Source organism: Fukomys damarensis, unplaced genomic scaffold (assembly GCF_012274545.1).
Source record: "Fukomys damarensis isolate Sample0158 unplaced genomic scaffold, DMR_v1.0_HiC HiC_scaffold_23, whole genome shotgun sequence".
NCBI lineage: Eukaryota > Metazoa > Chordata > Mammalia > Rodentia > Bathyergidae > Fukomys > Fukomys damarensis.
The window spans coordinates 49169983-49191662 of NW_022900935.1; the positions used below are offsets into that span (position 1 = coordinate 49169983).

General features: G+C 34.6%; 1 protein-coding gene across 6 annotated transcripts in view; it reads left to right on the forward strand.

Moving 5' to 3' along the window:
• Positions 1-21680, forward strand: part of Tanc2 (tetratricopeptide repeat, ankyrin repeat and coiled-coil containing 2) — a 341666-nt gene that overhangs the window by 83599 nt on the left and 236387 nt on the right. For 3 of the 6 annotated variants that reach the window (XM_010637504.1, XM_010637505.1, XM_010637506.1), the window contains exon 3: positions 10893-11075. In XM_010637504.1, coding sequence (XP_010635806.1) covers positions 10893-11075 — 183 coding nt within the window. The remainder of the gene's footprint in view (positions 1-10892; positions 11076-21680) is intronic. The other 3 variants (XM_010637507.1, XM_010637508.1, XM_010637509.1) reach the window with 1 other exon arrangement.

Below are 21680 nucleotides of genomic sequence, written 5' to 3' on the forward strand. Positions count from 1 at the left end.
CTTTACGTACCAAATACTTCTTTTGTCATATTTTTAGTGGTTGTCTAGAGTTTGCAGTATGCACTGACAACTAGTCACAAGTCCATTTTTGAGTAATACTACAGTAGCATGCAATCCATGGTTTTGCTTTTCATGGTTTTAGTTCCCACAATCAGCCATGCTTAAAAATGTTAGATTAAAACTTTCAGAAATAAATAACTTATAAGTTTTAAATTGTACACTGTTCTGAGAACCACAATGAAATGTCACACCATTCTACCCATCCTGCCCAGGACGTGACTCATCTCCTTTTCCAGTATCTGTGCTGTATATGTCACCCATCCATTAGTCACTCAGATGACTTGCTGTATTGCAGTGCTTGTGTTTAGGTACCCTGCTTTTATTAGTAATGGTCCCCAAAGCACAAGAGTATTTTTGTTGGCAGTTCAGATATGCCAGTAAGAAGCTATAAAGTACTTTAAGTGAAAAGGTGAAAGTTCTCAATTTAAGGAAAGAAAATATTTGTATACTGAGATTGCCAAGATCTACAATACAATGTTTGACAGAAATCACAACCATTTATTCATAACCATTTATTAATAATAGTGGAAAGGGAGGTGGGGGAGAGACTCAGGGCTGTATCTGGGGCTCCTGTGTGGCTGTTTCTTTATACTCACTGGCAGACTCAGGCTGGCTCCCTCCCATCTTGGAGAGCAGGTTACCAGGAGAAGGTGCCCAGCTCCGGTGCTGGTGAGCTGTGGGGAGCCACAGAGAGATCAGGACTGCCTGTTTGCAGCGTGGATTTTAACTGAGGCATAGACATCACCACCTTGAGGCAGGGGAACATGGCCATCTTCAGGCATTTTATGAATACATTAAGCACATTTTCATCCTTGTAATAGTACTGTGTAACATGTACAGTTAGGGTGTACATTTTGCTCACAGAGAAACTAAGGATCTGCAAGCAGAGTTTATACCAGATCCAGAGGCCCATCATATCATCGGTAAGTGTGCACAGATTGAGGAGCAGCTGTGTGGACCATAGTGGTGTGGCTAAAGGCAGATCCCAGCCAGGGCCACACCCCAACCACAGAGGCGCAGACACACCTGCCCAAGCCACTGGCCCACCTAGAAAAGAGCTGCACAGGCACATAGGCTTAAGCCAGAGACCTACTATACCATCAGCCATAGCCAAGGGCCCACCTGGAAAAGAACCACACAGATGCACAAGCAATAGCCAGAGGCTCGTCCTGATACCATTGATAAGTGCATGGAGACCCCAGCCAGAAGTCTACTCAGACAAAAGGAACTGGGGGACACAGCCCACAGCCAAAGGCCCTACCAGACAGCAGCCCTCCCAAACAACAGCTACCTAGGGTCCCCAGTGAGAGACACACCTAGATACCATCCCAAGTGTGCACAGGCTGCAGCCAGAAGCCTGCCCAGACAACAGGTCAGTTCAGGGATCCATAAGGCTACCATTTCTAAACCCAGGATTTGGTATACTGGTCAGCAACAGAGTAAATGCTGCCCACAGGCTTGCTGAGAATTAAAGACCACTGGGCAAGCAAAAAGTTGCCTCAATGAAAGCATAGCAGGCTGCATCTGTTGAAATGAGAAGACATAGAAATGTCTCAAAACCAGACTTCCAGATCACCTAAGGCAACCCCCAAAGGGCAATGAGATGGAACAATCTGAGACTCAACCACCTGGACTCCCTGAACTGGCAACAAAAGAAGACCTGGAAAAAATGAAATCAGAAATAATTTCTCAGGTAATAGCAGAGATTGTGCCCATAGTACAAGACATGATTAATAATAATTTTATAATTAACATCTTACCATGCTTAATTTATAATTTAAACTTTATTATAGATATGTAGTTCATGAATGCTTTTGTTTGCAAAAAATTTGGTTTGCAAACAAGTGTTTGGACATGACCATGGCCCATATTTTCTGCACATACAGAAACATGACCATCTTTTTCAAAATCGTAGAACAAATTAAGTTCATGAACCAAGGTAACACTATATGTATTAGGAAAAAACAGCACAAATTGGGTTTGGTGCTACCTGTGTTTTAAGTATCTATTGAGAGTCTTATAACATATTCCCCCATGGATAAGTAGAGACTACTATCACTTCATAAGTAGTGCAAATAAGTATTTTATAATAACAAAACCTTGCCTAATTCTTTCTGAGTGGGCTTACACAGAAGCATACACAAGAATATATACATGTATATATGTATGTGTATACACATACACATACATAAATACACACAAGCATAGTCAAATATATAGTTGCTGTTATTTTGAAAAAGTGTTTGAGATCTTCAATTTACATTCACATTTATTCTCCACAGTGCTGCCTTTCTTTATCAGACTTTCTGACCTATATCATTTTTTTCTTCTTTGAAGAGCTTTAAACATTTCTTGTCAAGTTGACTTACTGATAAATAATTTCCTGTTTTATTTATTTTTTCTCTTTTGTCTAAGAAAGTCTTCTCTTTCACTTTTGAAGGATAATTACATAGGACAGAATTCTTGGTTGAGGGCTTTCTTTTTTTTCTCTTTCCACGTTTTAAACATTTCATTCTATTCTCTTCTCCGATATTGTTTCTGAGGACAGGCCAGGTATAATTTTTATCTTTGCTTCTCAGATATTATCTTAGCTACTTTCTCGTTTCTGGGAGAAAATACCCAACACCCACAAATTAAAGGAAGAAAGGTATATTTTAGCTTACAGTTTGTAGAGGATTCAGTCCATTGTCATTGGACTTCAAGGCAGGGTGGCATAGCAGAGGGGCATGCCACGGGGGAGATGGTCTGTGTCAGTGCAGAGGATAGGCAGGAAGCAGTGAAGCTGCAGTGTGGAGCCATCATTCAAGCTATAAGCCTATTTGGTACCACCCACATCCAGGTTGGCTCTTCCTGTTATCCACACACAGCACCTGTGGACTAATTCAGTTATTACACCCCCTTAATTCATATTCATACACTCGAGATCTGGCTGCCTTTGAAAAGCCCCACCTATGAATGCATGAGTCTTTGGGGAGACATCCAGGCACAAGCCATAACAAGTAGGTGCTTCTTCTGGCTTCCTGAAGATTTTTTTTAATCTTTTATTTTCTATAGGTTGGATGTGATACACTAAGGCATAGGGATTTTGTTGTTGTTTGTTTTGACATTTATCCTGACATTAATTTGGGAAAATTCTTTATCATTATTGCTTCAAACATTTCTTCTGTTCCTTCTTTTGTTATGTGCATTGTTCATTTTTATGTCTCCTGTAATTGTCTGACATTTCTTAGATATTTTGTTCTTTTTCTGTTTCTTTTTTGTTCAGTTTTGGATGTTTTACTGAGATATCCTCAAACTTGTAGATTTTTTACTCATAATGTTCAGTCTACTAATCAGGCTACCAAAAGCAATTTTAATTTCTATAGTGTTCTTGATCTCTACATTTTAAGAATCTTCTTAGATTTTTCATTGTTCACATTACTTATCTCTTCTTGTATGTTGCATACTTCCTTCTATTAAAGCCCCTACCATATTAGTCTTAGTTTTATGTTCATGGTCTGATAGTTTCAACATCCCTGTTATAACTAGGTATGTTTTTAATGCCTGCTCTGTCTATATTTTATGTCTTGTTGTGCCTTACAGTTTTTTTTTTTCCTGAGTGGTAAACATGATGTATTGGGTGAAAGGAACCATGATAAATAGGCCTTTCATAATGTAGTGTTAAGGTGTGGGGAAAAGGTAGCATTATTTTGTTCTCTGATTAATTTTCAGTCTTTTGGTGAACCTGTGGCCTTCACTGTGAACTGCACCAATACTTCTCAGATCCTTTCTCCTCCTCTTCCTTTTTTGTCTCCTCTGCCTCATCCTTCACTTTATTCTCCTCCCTCTTGCTTCTCATTCCTCCTCCTTCTCCCTTTCCTCTCTCCTCCTTCTGCTCTTCTTTTTTCTCCCTTGTCCTTCTTCCCCTCCTCTTTCTCATTCTTTTCTTCCTACTTTTCCCGCTCTCTCTTCTCCTCGCTCCTCCTCCTCCTCCTTGTTCTGTTCCTTTTCTTTCTTCTCTTCCTCCTCTTCCATTTCTTCTTATCTCCTTCTCCTCCTCTTATTCCTCCTTCTCTTCCTCCCCCTTCTCCTTTTGCTCCTCCTCTTCTTTTTCCTCTTCCTCTTTCTCCCCTTCTCTCTTCCTCCTTCACCTTCCCCTCATCCCCCTTTCCCCTTGCCTCCTTCATTTTTCCCTCCTTAGAATTCCAAAGGGGGCCAGAGATGAGTATTTTCCTTTACTCATGTGTGCAGCTGGTGCAGGCTGGAGTTGAATTTATCCCTTCCATCATACTGGTTAGGCTCTGGTAAAATTTCTCCTGAGAACAGGAGAAAAACAACTTTTTTATCTTCAAAATGATTACTTTTTCCCTTCCCCGTGCTGGAAGCACGAATTTTTTTCAGTATTTACTGTGAGAACCTCATAAAGCTCTTTTATAGGTCAAACTCACAGACATGGTGGGGAACCTCCAAAATTGAATCCCCTTGACATTTTATCTCAGGCTTTCTGAGCCTCCAATCCATCAATTACAGTTCAGGTTCTCATGAATTGTACTGCTTCTTGCTGAGATTTCTGCTTATGGGTTTCTGTTTTGGTAACTAGTGATTCTCTGTGTGCACCTGTCTCTTCAACTTTTAGGTTAGTAGTTTACATTGTGATTTTACTTTTCTGACAAATCTGAGAGTCATTGATTTTTTTCTGATGGCTAAAAAATCTGAATAGCACAAAATCTGTCGAGGGCTCCCCTGGCTTTATCATAATACTGTGGTAACATCATATGGTGATAGTGCAAGCATGTTTGCTAGAGGGGGTACAGAGACTGAGGAAACGAGAGTGAAGAGAGACTAGCCTTGCTTTTTATAACCATCTACTCTCACAGGAATTAGTCGATTTCTTCAAGCTCAGCATTAATACCTTAACAGGAGTTGTCATAACGCAGTCACCTCCTATCAGGCCCCATCTCTTACAGGTCCTATCACCTTTTAATTCTGCTGTATTGGGGAACCAAGCTTCTAGTACATGAACCTTTCGAAAAAAACATATCCAAACCATTGTAGTATGAGTTTTTCTGAGCTCCCTAGTCTTTTTCATTGATTTTGCGTCTGTTCTTTTTTTTTTTTTTAGTACCATAAACCATCTGGATTACTATAACTTTGTAAGTCTTGAAATTAGATACAATAAAGACCTTCATTTTGTTTTCATAAAAATTGTTTTGCTTAATGTTATTTCTTTTGTTTTTCTATATAAATTTTAAAATTATGTGTTGATTTCTACCAAAACATAAAAAGCTCCTGCTAGATTGTCATTGAAGTTGCTTTATGCCAGTAGTTCACTTTGAGAAGAATTAACATCATAATGATATGGGTAGTTTGGATACATGAACATGGTTTGTCTCTCCAAATAAGTCTTTGCTTTCTCTTGTCAGTATTTTGTAATTTTCAACATACGTTATATATTTTTTGTCTGACTTGTTCCTAAGTATTTCATATTTTCAGTGGTATGATTTTAATTATGCTGGTTTTAACTTTTTTTCTTTTTCAAAGTGTGGATTGCTAGTTTATAGTAAGACCCTTGATACTTGCACATTAACTTTGTAACTTGTGAATTTGACTGACTCACTTATTTTTTTCTAATAGGTTTTTTGCAGATACCTTGTAATATTCAACATGGGCAAATATATTGTTTGACCTTTGATCCCCCAACTCCCCTGTACTGAAGATTGAACCCAGACCCTTCACCCTGAGCTACATCCCTAGCCCTATTTAATGGTTGTTTATTTTTATTATTTCACTTTGAGACAGGGATTTGCTAAGTTGCCCAACTGGCTTGAACTTGAGGTCCTCTTTTTTTAGCCTACCAGAATGCTGAGATTACAGGCATGTGCCATCGCACACAGTGACTATATGATTCCCTACTAGTTGTTAATCTTCTCTCAGTATATTTATTGTCTGATTTATGGACTCATGAGAATGAGAGTCACAGGCTGATGTAAGCCTTGAATTAAGAGTATTTAGAGTACATTACGCTGGTCTTGAACTTGCTACAGGAAGTTTTAGTAATGCTAAAATTTTAATTGAATTATAATTATTCTTACATTTTTAAAAAGTCCAAATACTTGTTGAACTTTTAAACTCGTCTTTTGAACATTTGATCACCAGGTGACCAGTACAACTGTATTTTTTTTCTGGAAAATTAGCAGTTTATTTTATTCTGCCATATCGCCATCATATCATTTCAGTAACTTTTAATTTGGTTAATTAAAGAAGAAAAAAGTATTAATAAAAAGAACAGTGGAAAATGAAGATTGAGGGCTAGGCAAATTGCTCAGTTTTAAAGCCCTTCCTTAACGGTTCTGAGGTCCAGGTGCAATTCCCATCAACTACCTGCCAAATACCAGTAAATGTTATCTTATGTGTTTGGTCAATTGTATTTCCAAGTTTTCACTTCTTTTATGTCATAAAATTATATATACATTCTGTTGGCTATGCAGCTTCATAGTAGTTTCCATAGTTGAGGACCAGGTATTATTTTCCCTCACTATTGGTGCCATTCTTGGCTCTCTGATTTACTTGGGCCAGTGAAATGTGGTGAGCAGAAGTCTTACATATGCTCTTCTGATTTGACTTGACCTCCTCATCACCTCTGACCTACCATGAGAGGAGCATGTCTGAGTATTCACTGGCTCTTTCAGTAGCTGAGGCCAGTATTAAAATACATTGATGTGGTTCAGAATATCACCATAAATCTGATAAGTAGACTAATGTCTCTGTCTCACCCTAAATAGGCTGATCCACAGTCAATCTTCAGATTCATGAGCATAACATAAATTTGTTATTAAAATTGTTAGTTATCTAGGAGAAAGTAAAATATAGTTAAATTCTTTGAATGCAGACCAGTACTTTTCTTTACTTGAAAATGCATTTTTAGTTTTTTTCTTTTGCAGCAACAATGAGTTGAAGCACAATTTATAGGGCAGAGAAGATGGAAGAAAATGATTCTAACATAAAAGTAAACTAGGACAGCCAAACTAGACTAATTGCAGTATGATTCCTTAAGGAGTATTACTAGATTCTAAAATTACCAACTAATTTTTAATGGTGGAACATTTCAAGTAAAAAATGCTACCTCACTAAATCAAATGCACCTGTCTACGTATATTAGATTTTTTAAATCTAACGCTGATTCTTCTTAAAAGAACTCCTCAGTAAATTCCTCTAATGATACGCTTCTTTGCTTATAAACCTATAAAATACTGTAATTCTGTATAACTTGATCTCAGGTTTGTTCATGAAAGCCCAAAGATAAGAAATCTATTATGAGAGAAACATTTGAAAAATAGGTCTGGTCAGACACCAGAGAAAGGGGAAAGGACAATTGGAAGAGAAGCGAAGATTTAGTCAACATAGTAAACTAAAGGTCCCAGAGACTAAAGAAAAGGAAAAAGTTAAGGCATATCCTGGTTAAAACATCTGAAATTCAGAACAAAGAAATGGAGTTCATGGTATTTTGAAATATATTTTGATATATATTTTGATATTTTGAAGAACTAATAATGCAAAGGTTGAGAAGTAAAGAAATTAAAAGTAATTTCCAGGACTCTGGATTGAATAAATATGTGGTAGGTTGTAAATATTTTTGTAATTTTTTTATTGAGGTAAAATTTACATACCATAAAGCTCACCATTTTAAACCCTACAGGTTTGGGGCTATGTGTAACTTGGTGATAGAGTGAGGTTCTGGGGTCCATCCTCAGTACTGACCGTCTTCCCCCAAGTGTATAATTCAGTAACTCTTAGTGCATTTTAATGTTGTGCCACTGTTTTGTAGTACATCATCTCAGAGGAAACCCTGTAGCTGTTCAGCAGCTATACCCCGTCCCTCTTCCTCCTAATCCCTGCAAACTTCTAGTCTACTTTCTGTCTTCCTGGTTCTGCCTGTTCTGAAATTTTATATAAATAGGATCATGCAACATGGGGCCTTTTTGTGACTATCTTCTTTTACTTAGCATTCATTATGTTTACAAGACATTTAAATAGTGTGAATCAAGTTTTCATTATTTTCATGACTAAATAATATTCCATTGTATAGATATGTTACATTTTGTTCATTATCAGTTATTGGGTTTTTATTTTTTGATTATTATAAATAATGCTACTATGAACATTCTTATTCAACTTTTTGCTTGAAAACCTATTTTCTTTTCTTTGAATATATACATACCCAGGAGAAGAAAGAAGGGTTGAATCACATGATAATTCTCTGTTTAACTTTTTGAGGAACCCTTAATCTGTTTTACACAGAACTGGCACCTTCTTACATTTCTACCATCAATGCATGAGAGTTATATTTTCTTTATAGTCTCATCAGTATATTTGTCTTTTTTTCAGTACTGGGAATCAAACTCAGGGCCTTACGCTTGCCAGGCAGGCATGGTGCCACTGAGCTAAATCCCTGACAGCATGCTTGTCTTTTGTAAAATTAGACACATGTTAATGAGCATAAAGTGATTGCCCATTTTGTCTTGGTTTTCTTTATATAAGAATGGTTGAGGGCCCAGGGATTTAGCTCAGTGGCACCATGCCTCCCTGGCAAGTGCAAGGTCCTGAGTTTGATTCCCAGTGTATGTGGGAGTGGGGGCAGTGGTTGAGCATCTTTTCATGTGCTTATGGGCCATTTGTACAGTGGCACTTCAGTTCATGAACTCAGTTCTCTGCATGATTCTGATTACAACCAAACTGTATAAGAACCAAATCAAATTTCCTCATAAGGTCAATATTGAACCTAACTATTGAATTTAATTTGGTTCTCATCCAACTCGGTTTGTGACCAGCATTGTGGAGTTGATTTTGTGAACCAAGATACTACTGTATGTCTCTTTTGGAGAAATATCTGTTCATATCCTTTGCCCATTTTTAAATTGTTTTTCTTTTTGTTGTTGAGATTATGAGTTCATATATTCTAGATAATATACCTTTATCAGAAATGTGATCTGCATGTATTTTCCCATTCTTAGATATTCTCTTCATAATATCTTTCAGTGCAAAAAGTTTTTAATTTCAATGAAATTTAACTTATCTTTTGTTTTATCGCTCATTCTTCTGGTTTCATCTAAGAATCCATTTCTGTTCTTTTGGTGTTCTAAACATCATTGTAATGCTTTCTTCTGATATATCTTTTAAGTTTACTGATTCTCTTTTCTGTGTCTAACCTGCCTTTAAATTCATGTATTAAAATTTTAATTTTGTGGGACCAGGGATTTAGCTCAGTGGTTCCACTGCCTTCCCTTGCAAGTTCAAGGTACTGAATTCAATCCCTGGTACCAAAAAAATTTTTTTTAATTTCATAATTTTTATTTAAAAATTTTGAAACATTTTCTAAGCATGTTAAATATACTACTTTAAGTTCTTTTTGTCTCATAAACTGTATTTCTGATTTAAATGATTTTTATTTACTTTGTTCATGTTATCATATTTTTTGTCACTTAAGGCCAGATATTATATATAACAAATTTTATAAATTATTTAATGATGCTATTGTCCTCCAGGAAGACTTATGCTTGCTTTGGTGAGCTCCAACAATTCAGGATTGCCTTCATTTAATTTTGTGGATGATACTTACTAATAAACTTTACTCCCTGTGAGAGCCAGTTTAGGTTTACTTTGTATTTATTCCTTTGTACTTTCAATGAAAGTGTTGTAGTTTTACCAGTTCCCCCTTCATATTTAGATGAGTCTTAGATTCTCATACTTTGTTGCCAGCTCTGAAAATCTTAATAGCTTCTTGGCTTCTCCAATGCTACTAAGTAAATAGTAGCCCAAAGTGCCAGACTTTAGTCTTTTTTCTTAGAATTCTTCATTATGCTGTTCATCAGGAAGATGTTTAAAATATACATATAATAGTTCTAATTTTTCTTAGGACAATGTTGGGCTGAAGTACATAATCTGCCATTACCAGCAGTGGACATCAGCACCTTATAATTACTTTTTAAATGAGCAGATTCACCATGTAATAATGTCAGTCTACCCACTTCTATTTTAATGTGTCTTCATGAGGGAGGGTACAAAGAAATAGATCAGTTACAATGATCTTTTTAGCAATTGCAAATTGATCAATTAAGTGGGTAAATGTTTTCTTTCATTTTCTATCAGGAAAGACAAGATCATAGGTCTAATTTTAACACTGTTTGTGTAAGTCAGCTTTCAGTCAAACACAAGAAATGCAATTTTAAAAAGGAAAGATTTATTTTGGCTCACAATTTTTGAGATTTCAGTCCATAGTGAGTTGGATCCATGATAGAAACACGGTGGAAGGGTGTGGCAGAGAAAAGTTGCTCATCTTATGACAGTCAGGATGCAGAGAAAAATTGGAAGAAGCTGAGGCGGGGTGTGTGTGGTGCAAAAATATACTCTTCCAGGTGACCTACTTCTTCCAACTAGGTCCTACTTCCTACCAGCACATTCAGCTATGAACTCATCAGTGGATTAACCACAATGATCAAATCACTTTTCAAAATCCCCCAATCCTGAATACATGAGACTTTTGGGTAGACATTATATGTCTAAACTGTAATAGTGTTGTACTATAACTACATAACTGTATTTCTCATAAGAAACTGAGCCCTTTGAAGAGGAACCTTTTATTCACCTTCCATTTCCTAGTATTAGACTGGGATTTGAATGTGCAATAATGTATAAATAAATGTATGTGTTGAAAACACTTTATTTGGTTTCTCACAGTGAAAATCAATGTCACTATATACTGTTCTGAATCATTCTAAAATATATGGTTTAACAAGGAAGGAATAGGAATAATCTTTTCATAGCAGCTCTTTTATGACTTCCTCTTTCATTAACAGGTGGCATCTCCACAGAAAGCGATTGTGCTTTTGAGCCAGACTATGCTGTTCCACCACTTCCAATGAGTGAAGGTATGCAGCACATTCGGATTATGGAGGGCATGTCTCGCTCTCTTCCATCCTCCCCCTTACTCACACATCAGTCTATCAGTGTTCGGCTCCAGCCTGTGAAGAAGTTAACTGGTAAGGACTTTACCTGAATTCAGTATGTTTAACAGGAAACCTAACAGTATGGCAGTTGAGGCTTATGTGCATCTTTAGATTTTTCTTCTTTGGCCTTCCTAATATTACAGACTTTTGGAAAGTGGAGCTCCTACTGATTTTAATGTAGAAAATTAGAACATTGCTCTGACAGATTGATGTATTCATTTTCTCAGTGACCCATCTGTTGTGGACATATTTTTCTAGGTTTTTCAGGAAGTCTCTAGTTTTGCCAGAATACACTGTTGTTCTAATTTCATTTATCAGCTTGTTCTTGTCAGATTAACAGATGGAGACATTGTACTTTTAGGATAATAAGAGCTTGATAGTTCAGCAAAGGTACATCAGTCATATTTTTGTTTGGAATAATGAGTTGTATATTTCATCTCTGTTTTCAAAAGCTGATTTAAATATTTTCTTCTCCATAGGACATGACTACAACCTCTTTTGATATTTACTATAATTCATAAGTTGTGAATTGCACTAAATTTAATATAATGTCACAGTGTTTACTTCATACTCAGATTTAGTAGATGTGAAAACTGAATATTAAATGATCTTTTTTTGTCCTCTTGTTTGTCATAGAAAAAATTTTAAGATGTATTGAAGAATAGTTATGTATGAAAATATTTAAGCGTAGATCACTTTGTTAGATCTCTCTAACATTATCACTACTTTCTTGATGGCTGTCAGTTGGCTGGTATTTGTATTTTGTAAAAGTATGAAATTGAGGATATGCTGATTGTTTCCTGTGTGCCTGAGCTAGACAGTAAGGAGATTTGTTTATCATTATGACAATTTAAAAGAAAATAGGAAAGTGGAATTTTTAGAGTATCAAAGTAGAATTAAACTTTCCCCATCTATAATATTCATTAAAAGAATGATATTTTGTTATTCTATAATTCCTGGAAGTACAAGTTTTGCCTCTTTACATTGCTTATTGTATTTTAGGAATTTTCAAGTGAGTAATTGAGTCCTTAGACAAAAATTTATAAGATAGTATAATAAGACTAGAGATGTAGCTCAGTATGGAGTTCTTGCCTAGCATGTGTGAGGCCATGGGTTTACCCCCCAGCCACCTAATCATGTAATACTTTAAAGTCCTGGTTCTCTTTTAAAGTCCAAAAATATGATAAATCTTATAGGATTGGCATGAATAAAATTTTGTTGCTTAGATATCCTCCCTGTTTTTACAGTGAAGAGTTTTGATTACTAAAAATACAAAACATCCAAATCTGACAGCTGTGATGTATTACACTTTATTTTATGACACACGTTAGAAGAAATAGCAAGAAAAGTTAAGTTTCCATGTATAATGAGAGGGATTGCCTGAGGTTTTGGAGGTACTACTTTCCTATTCTGCTTGCCTATCCCAATTTGAACTTCAGCTTAAATAGGCAGTCTTTACTAAGTGATAAATTAATGTAATAATAAAGTCAGTAATATCCCTAATATCACAGAGATGTTGTGTTAAATAGTAAGAATGAGTATAATCAACTAGTAGCATGTATGAACTCTTCAGTTTTAATTTTACAGTGTTTGAAGTATATGGGACCTTGTAAATAATTTGACTTACTGAGGACTGTCCAGCCCCTAAAAATTAAAAAATTTCTAAGTGAAAGAAATTTCTTTCTTGGAAGAAAGTGCCGCAAAGACGTTTCTGTAGCTGCTCTTCTTTCAAATGGTACACAGGATAAGGATTATGAAAATATACTGAAATTTAAATAAAACCCATCGTCAGATTACTCATTAGTTATTCATCCTTTCCAAATTGTGTTTTGTTATAAATAAGTAAATGGAAAGTTGGACGGTGAAAAATTTGCTGACAGAAAAGAAATATTCTCTGGAGTGTGGTACTTATTTGCCATTAGTTACCAAAATACACTCATCAAAATACACTATACTTAACTAATTTTTTCATTTCTGTGCATTTAAACTTTAACTGCCTTATATTCTTTGTATTCATATTACCATTCAAACTGAATAAGTAGAGTCAGAATAGGCTGCTTGCTTTATTTATGGCTTCTTATTGTTTTTTTTTTTGTTTTGTTTTGTTTTTTGTACTGGGGATTGAACTCAGGACCTTGCATTTGCAAGGCAGGCTGTGAAACCACTGAGCTAAATCCCCAGCCCTATTTATGGCTTCTTATTGTTTGTTTTTTGTTTTGTTTTGTTTTTTGTACTGGGGATTGAACTCGGGACCTTGCATTTGCAAGGCAGGCTGTGAAACCACTGAGCTAAATCCCCAGCCCTATTTATGGCTTCTTATTGTTTGTTTTTTGTTTTGTTTTGTTTTTTGTACTGGGGATTGAACTCAGGACCTTGCATTTGCAAGGCAGGCTGTGAAACCACTGAGCTAAATCCCCAGCCCTATTTATGGCTTCTTTACATTTGGTCTTTAGTGCATGTAAATTAGTTTAATCATTATTCTTCAGTGCTTTTTACTTAATCATTCAGTGAATATTTAATTAGAGCCCACTGTATACCAGGTACTAGATACAAGAAAGTAGTGAAAGAGATGATTATTTAAATTTTAGGGGCCGTAGATTTAGCTCAGTGGTGCCACCACCTGCTTCACAAGTGCAAGGTCCTGAGTTCAATCCCCAGTCCCCCCCCACCAAAAAAAACCTTTTTTTTTTAAGATAGTAACAAGTGCTATGAGGGTATAAAACGGGGACTGTGATTAAGAGACTAGGGTAGAAGTATGGTTTCTTTTTATGGCATGATCATGGAGCATCAGAAGAGGATGATGTCTGAATAAAGTTAAGGAGAGAGCCTTGAGAAGATCTGGTATGTAAACCGTCTAGGTAGAGGGAATGTCCAGACAAAAGACTTAAGGCAGAAATGAGTCTGCAAGGGAAAGAGAGCAAGTGTGGCTTACACAGAATAATCAATGGAAGATAGTTGAAAATGGATTGAAGAAACTGGCAAAATCCAGAGATTTTAGGGTCATGGTGAGGAGCCTACATAAGATTTTAAGCAGAGGAGGAATGGGAAATAATATGACTGATTTACCTTTAAATTGGATCTTGTTGGCAAGTATGTTAAGAATGCAGTATGAAAGACCAGAATATCATGTTTGTTAACCTTGTGTATATTTTCGTGATCTGTAGTCATTGTCTCCATTTCCACCCAGGTATGTATCATACTTACATTTTCATCTTAACAGGTATTATAAGGGTGAAACCTTTTCCTATCATTGTTCTTGCATAACCTTTGTACTCTTAGCATATTGATCATATTTATCTTCATCTTTCAACACAGGGGTATATAAAGACCGATTTGCAGAAATAAGTACATTTTTAAATCCTTTCACTTAGCAGAGAGAGAGAGAAGAGGCAAAAAGCCTGCTGAAGAATAGACACATAATTTTTTGCTTGAAAACTAATTTTTTTTTTTGTGGTACTGGGGATCGAACTCGGGACCTTGTGCTTTCAAGGCAGGTGGCAGAATGACAGCTAAATTCCCAGCCCATAAAAACTAATTTTTAAATATATAACTGTCTTAAGCTATTAAGTATAAAAACAAGTTAATATAGTAAAAGTGCTGAGAGACACAGGAACTGTGGTCAGACAGCTTGACTTTATGTCCTAGCTCTTGAGTTTGTCACTTCGTCACTGGGTACTTCTCCTTCAGCTATAAAATGAGGATAACAATAACGTGACCAAAGGTAGATCATATCATTCTTACCATGTTCACATTGTTTAATACAGTACTTGCATAAAACTGTCTTTGGTAAATATTAAGGACTTAGGAAGTTTTAAGCTATCATTGTTAAAATTTAAGTTTGGTGACAGGTTTTTAGAAAATTATTTTTAATATTAGATGTCAATTGGAACTTCAAAATTTGACATATTTTTAGAATAATACTTTTAATGAGTATTGCAAAAATGACAGTAGTTTTCATTCCAGTGCACATTATGTGGCATATACTTATTAGCACATAAATTCTTCACATGTATCTTCCTTTGAGAGATGAATAAACTAAGTCATAGGGAGATAAATTTCTTGCTAAAAGGAAAATGTGCTTAAAGGAAGTTTCATTTTACCACCAAGAAAATTTGAGGTTTACAAAAGGTAATACCCAATCCCCACAGCTGGTATGTTATTATTTTTATTGCAAGTAACAAAAGATGCAATCACACAGTTTAAACAATAAAAGAAGGCTTGAAGATCTAAACTAGAGATTGAGTAGACTTCAAGACTCATTTGGTTTAGTTGGGTATTGCTGTGAATTGGGGGGGATATGGAAGGGGAGCAGAAGAGGGACCTATATAAGTCTCTGTATACTCTTTTTTAATGTTTATGATTTTTTACCATTAACAAAATCCAAAACTTCCTGACATGAAAACAAATTTTCCATGTAATCTTGCTCAAATTTACCTACTCTGTACTTCAGTTCTCTTGTTTCCAAAATAAGGACAATAATATCTACTTCATATAACTAATAAGAGAATTATATGAATGAGTACATGTAAAGCTCATAAGATAGTGTCTGACATAGAGTAGGTAGTAAAAATGTTAGCTACCATTATTATAATTTCTAAAGAGAATAGGTTATTGAATTTCTATCAGCTGTGTCACACTGTATGTGTTCTGAACTTTTTGAAGGTGGCCTTCAAATAAATACAGTAAATACATCTCTTTACTGAGGAGTAATCTTCAAATGCTAACATCAGATAGATTATTATCTAGTCTCTTGGGAAAAATATTTGGACAACTGATGCTAAGAGTATTTGCTGCTAATTGAAATGACCATATGGCAGTCCAATTTGAATGGTAAATAAGTTGCAGTAACTGAACTGGTTTTGTTAAGCCTGAATATTTTAGACACTAGCAGTGGCCAAGATACTATTTTTGTCATGGATCAAATGGGAACATATACTTATTTCAGATATATTCTGGAAAATCATTATTAAGTTTTTTAGATATTATGAAGTACCTGGCCAGATGTGATGGTGCATGCCTGTAATCCCAGTACTTAGGCGGCTGAGGCAAAAGGATTGCCCCAAGTTTTAGGCCAGCTTGAGCTATGTAGTGAGTTGAAGGCCAACCTGGAATACATAGTGAGATCCTATCTCAAAAAATCATCATCATCATCATCATCATCTAAAAATAAAAAGAACTTATACATAGTTTTATTCTACATAGTCTGATATATTTCAATGTTCTCATGATGTGTTCACTGATGTTTTTTCCATACCTTGCAATACTTAGCAACATAGTGGGGTTCAAAATGTACTATTGTGAATATTGCTATTAGCAAAAAATACAGATTTGCTGTGAAGGCTAAGATATCCTAAACATGTATCCTAATATATAATAAATATTGCCTTACTTTTCTTGTTTGTATTGTGTATAAAATGGAGACAGCCTTCTTTTAGTGGCAGCACAAAATTACTGAGAAGCTAATTTAAAAATAGAAGGGCCTACATATAATATTAGTGTACATAGTCTGATTTATTTAGGCATACTCATACCCATGTAACTATATATTCTCTCTCTCTTATTATATACTTGCTTTTTATATATATTCTATATACTCTTCGTATATACTCATGAATATATTATAACTGAAAATTGGAATTCAAGAAATATTAAAGTGAATTTTATTAGATTAAAATATGTAGTAGTCATATTTGGTGGTCTTGAGTTCCATCACTACTGTTAGGTACTACATGTTTTGTAAGGTTAAATAAGGAAATATATATGAAGACTTTTAAGGTCTTTGGAGTAGTGGTACTAATTAAGCTATTAGGTCTAGACTGCATTCCTATTTCTAATTCAGTTTCTAGTATTTCTGATTTCTAAATCATTTGTTTATGGGTTAAAGATTCAGTTGTCGTGAAACCCAGGATTAATTCTGTAGAAGAGGAAAAGGAGTGCCTTCCATTTCTAGCCCTGAAGAGATTATTTCCATAGTTTGAATATACCCTGGAGTTTGCAAGATATCTAAATCAGCTCTTTTTATAGTTTATGAAAATTTAACCATATACAAGAAAATAATTTTCTATTCTATTTTCATAGTTGAATGGAAATCAGTCATACAGAGTGGAAGTATCATTTAGAGTATTATAGTGTTTACTCAGTACAGTTATTTGTAGCAGCTATAGTATTGCCATGTGTATTCAATTGAAATGTAGCAGCCATATCTTTCTACCTCTGTTGTCACTGTTGCTAGGGAAAGTCTCCAAAAATGCCAGAATGATTCTTGATGAAATGTGAGCCAAAGCAATAAGTCAGTGAAAAATTCATTTTTGAAAATAAATCTTTTTCATTTCTGTCAGGTTAGATAACCTATAAGATTTTTCTCTTTTTTTGGTGTGCTAATTTAATTTAATTTGTTTTTTGGTACCGGGGATTAAACTTGGGACCTTGCTGTTGCTAGCCAGGTGGTAGAACCACTGAGCTAAGTCCCCACCTATAAGATTTTGATGAAAATTGGAAGAACAGGAAAGAATAAGAGAGAAAACATATGAAAGCAGAAGTCAAATAAGATTAAGTCAGTTTTATCATATGAAATATAATGGCAAGTACCCTAAAAAAAGACAGAATGTATCAGGATGTATAACATGCATTTCCAGTAATGTGTTAATTATAATGGATATTAATAAAACAAAATGAGAAGCATGCAAATAAAAATATGAAAAATATACAACAGGCAAATATTAAAGAATCACGTTATTTACAATAATATAAAACAAAATGAAAATAGATGAAAGTATTTGATATTTTATGCAAGCACAATTAAATAGATATTAACAATTATTGAACTTTTATGAGTGAAAAAACATGAAGTCAAAATATATAATGCAATCCAAGAGAAATAACATTCACACCAAAACTTGCATAGATATGTTCATAATAGCCAAAAAGTGAAAATATTTTGAATGTTCATCACTGAATGAATGGACAAATAAAATATAGTGACCATAGAATTTGGCACTAAAAATAAGTAAATTATTGATCCATGATATAACGTGAACAAATCTTGAAAACATTGTATGAAGTGAAAGAAACCACCCCAAAGAATATATAATTTTGTACAATTTCATTTATTTCAAATGTCCAGAATAGAGAAATGTGTAGAGACAAAATATTAGTTATTACCTTGGAAAAGAGGATTACGGGGAGTTACTGCTGAGATTATGGTGTCTCATTTTGGGGTGATGAAAATGTTCTAAATTTAGATTGTGATGAGAGTCACACAACCCTGAATATACTAAATCCATTGTATTGAATCTACAGTATGTGAATGATAAATCAATGAAGACATTTTTTAAAAAGTAAAGAGATATATGGAAAACACTTCTTAAAATGAAAGAGAAAACTGATGAATTGACATTTATGGCAACGTAACATTCTTTATAAAATCAATTGCTCAGTGCCATAAAGGATATGGAGAATTTGAATAATGCAGTTAGTAAACTTAATTCAGATAATTGTAGATAAAACATGAACCATATATTCTTTTTCAACATTGTAATCTGTTTATAATTGATCATTTAATGATAAAGAAATCTATGTAGTATACATTATTTTTATTTTATTTATTTTTACCCTCCTTCTGTCCCTATTTTTATTTTAAAATGAAAGAATCTAACAATATAAAGATAGATAGTAATTCTTTTTCTACTTCTAGAAGTGTAGGAGTTTTACAACCTTTCTCAGGTTAAAATAGAAAAAAAAACCAAAAAAAAAAAAAAAAAAAAAAAAAGAAAAAAGAAAAATCAAGTTAACATGTTTTAGGAAGTAAAATTTGTGAAATGCAGCCAAAATAGTACTCTATGAAAAAGTCATTGCTTTGAATGCTTTTATTAGAAAAGAGGCACTGAAATCAGTCATTTCACTCAAGGAGCTAAAAGAAAGAAGTTGTCAATAAAATTAAATGAAGAAATGAATAAAATTAAACAAACAATATTTAACCAGTGAACACAGGCAGTTTCTTTATAAGACCTACAAGAATCTTTAAGAGGAATTATCAAAGTGAAAGAGAAAAAAGATAACCTATGGCACATAAAAAAATAAAGTAGCCTCTAGTAATAATGTCTTTAAGAAAATACAGTGAACAATTTTACAGCAAAATAATTTTTAAAAACCCAGACAGAAGGGAAGAAAACAAATGGTAATATTGATGTAAGAAAACTTAAAAATTATACTAATAACTGCAGAGATCAAAGATCCCTAGAGTTATCACACTCAGGTGATTTTGCATTAAATTTTAACTAAACTTTAAGCAATAACAATAGTAATAGTAGTAATTATAGTAATTACAATGTTTATAGATATTTTACATATTTGAGCATTTTTAGTATTAATAGCAATCTTAAGTAGTTGATCAACAAACAGCCTCTGTGTGAACACTTCCAATGATAGGGAGCTTTTTCCTTTGTAACAGACTATTCCTTTGTTTGAGAGTTTTAACTATTCATTTTCTATTTTACATGGATAAAAATATACCCCTTAATCCTTTTATGCCAAGTATTCCATTTTTGGAATGGCATATAATAGTGCAACATAATGAACATTTTTCTCTTAAAATTGTTGTTCTTTGAATTTTTCTAGGTAATGTGAATTTCATACAAAAATTTAAAAAATGCCTTCTTTGGCATAAATGGGTTAATTGCTGCTACTCGTTATTCATAGTTTTGCCTTTTAGAACTATATGACAAATTAACTTCTTGGCAATTTTTTTTTTTTTTTTTTTTTTTTGGTGCCAGGAATCAAACCCTATGCTTGGTGCTTGGGAGGCAGGCAGTGGCACCACTGAGCTAAATCCCTGGCCCAAAGCTTTTGTTTGTTTGGTTGGTTGACTTTTGGTACTGGGGATCAAACTTGGGACCTTGTGCTTGCAAGGCAGGCAGCAGAACCACTGAGCTAAATCCCCCGGCCCTTCTTGGCAATTCTTTATAGGCTAGAAAACAGCTTTCTTTCATGTCTCATATTTAACTTTAGAGTAAGAGGCCTTTCTAATACAAAGATGATATTTCAATTGTGCTATTTCCTTTATCTTCTAATTTAATAATCATATCAAAATGAACATGAGATTACTTCAGAATTACTCTTTCTAATACCTAACCCCTTATTAACTCTTAATGAGCATTTTTCCTTTTGTAAAGACTTTATATGTATTAGCCATATTTTGTCATCTTTTATTGCTTAGTACTGTAAATTTCCTGTATGATTTTACAAAGTCTGTTAGTAGTTTCATGGTCATCATGTTCTTATAGCATTTTGAACTATAAATTATGTGGGCTTATATTTTGATGATATGCTTTTAAACTCATTTTCCTCACAAATTGGACTTTAGTGACTTAATATATTCTATTCTTTTAGATTAAATATAATGGATAATATTAAAACAAAATACTGTATAAGGGTTGTCAGTCTGTGCTGCCGTAAAAAAATGAGACTGGGTAATTTATAAAGAATGGTGATTTATTTTTTCAGAGTTAGGGAGTATTGAAAGTTCCATGATCAAGGGACCTATAGGTGTGGTTGTTTGGAGAAGGAGGTTTTCTGCTTCTAAGATGCTACCTAGTTCTTCACATGGGAAAAGATGACAAGAAAGCTGAACATTATGGGAAGGCTTTATTATAAGGGCCTTAATTCCATCCGTGAGGGAAGGAGTACTCATGACCCTGATCTTCCCCACCTTTGATGGTCATGTGGATTAAACCTAGGGCCATCACACTGAACCACATCCCCAGGCCCTCTCCCTTCTTTATTTTGAGGCAAGATCTTGGTAAATCAATAAGCTGTCCAAGATGGGGTTGAACTTGTGCCTGAGCATCCCAGAGTGCTGAGATTATAAGCATGTGCCACTATACTTGTCTCTAATCACCTTTTAAAGGCCCATTAATACTATTAAAATGGCATGAAGTGTCAATACCTGATTTTTCTAAGAACATCTTAAAACCAAAGCAAGTACAGTATATATAAATAAGAATCAGAGAAAGGTTCTCTATAGAATATATAGAACAGCATTGCAGTGTTTGTAATACATGCGCCATAGTGAATGATGAGCATATTCAGCATTATCAACTCCCCATGATAAATATAATCATTATGAACTGCAAACAGATACTATTAAACATTGTTTTAAAAACATAGTGGTTGAGAAATTGGACATAGGGGCACATGCCTTTGACCCCAACCATTTGGAAGGCTGAGGCAAGAGGGCTGACTGCCTTTGCTGCATCTTTGTACCATCTTAGTTGAACAGCAACTCCTTCAGGAATATCATCCTCCTATTGGACTAATGGATATCATCCATCGCATGTACCCTTCCACAAGGAAGGTAGATCCAAAATCAGCTGAGATGGTCTTTAAGTGCTTTAAATGGAACGTATAAACTAATCACTAGATCCAAGTTACAGATTTTGTCCAGGGCTTTAGCCTGTACTAATCCTTGGAAAACCATCTAGTAGCCAATGTTAGCCACTCCTTACCTCCATCTCCGACACCATCAAGTGTGTAATATCAGTTATAACCAAAAGACCTTTCTCTAGATACTGTGTGGCCATATTATCAATGGGAGTGGCTGTGAAGTCTAAAAATAAAAAGGCTCATATTTTGTCATTCATA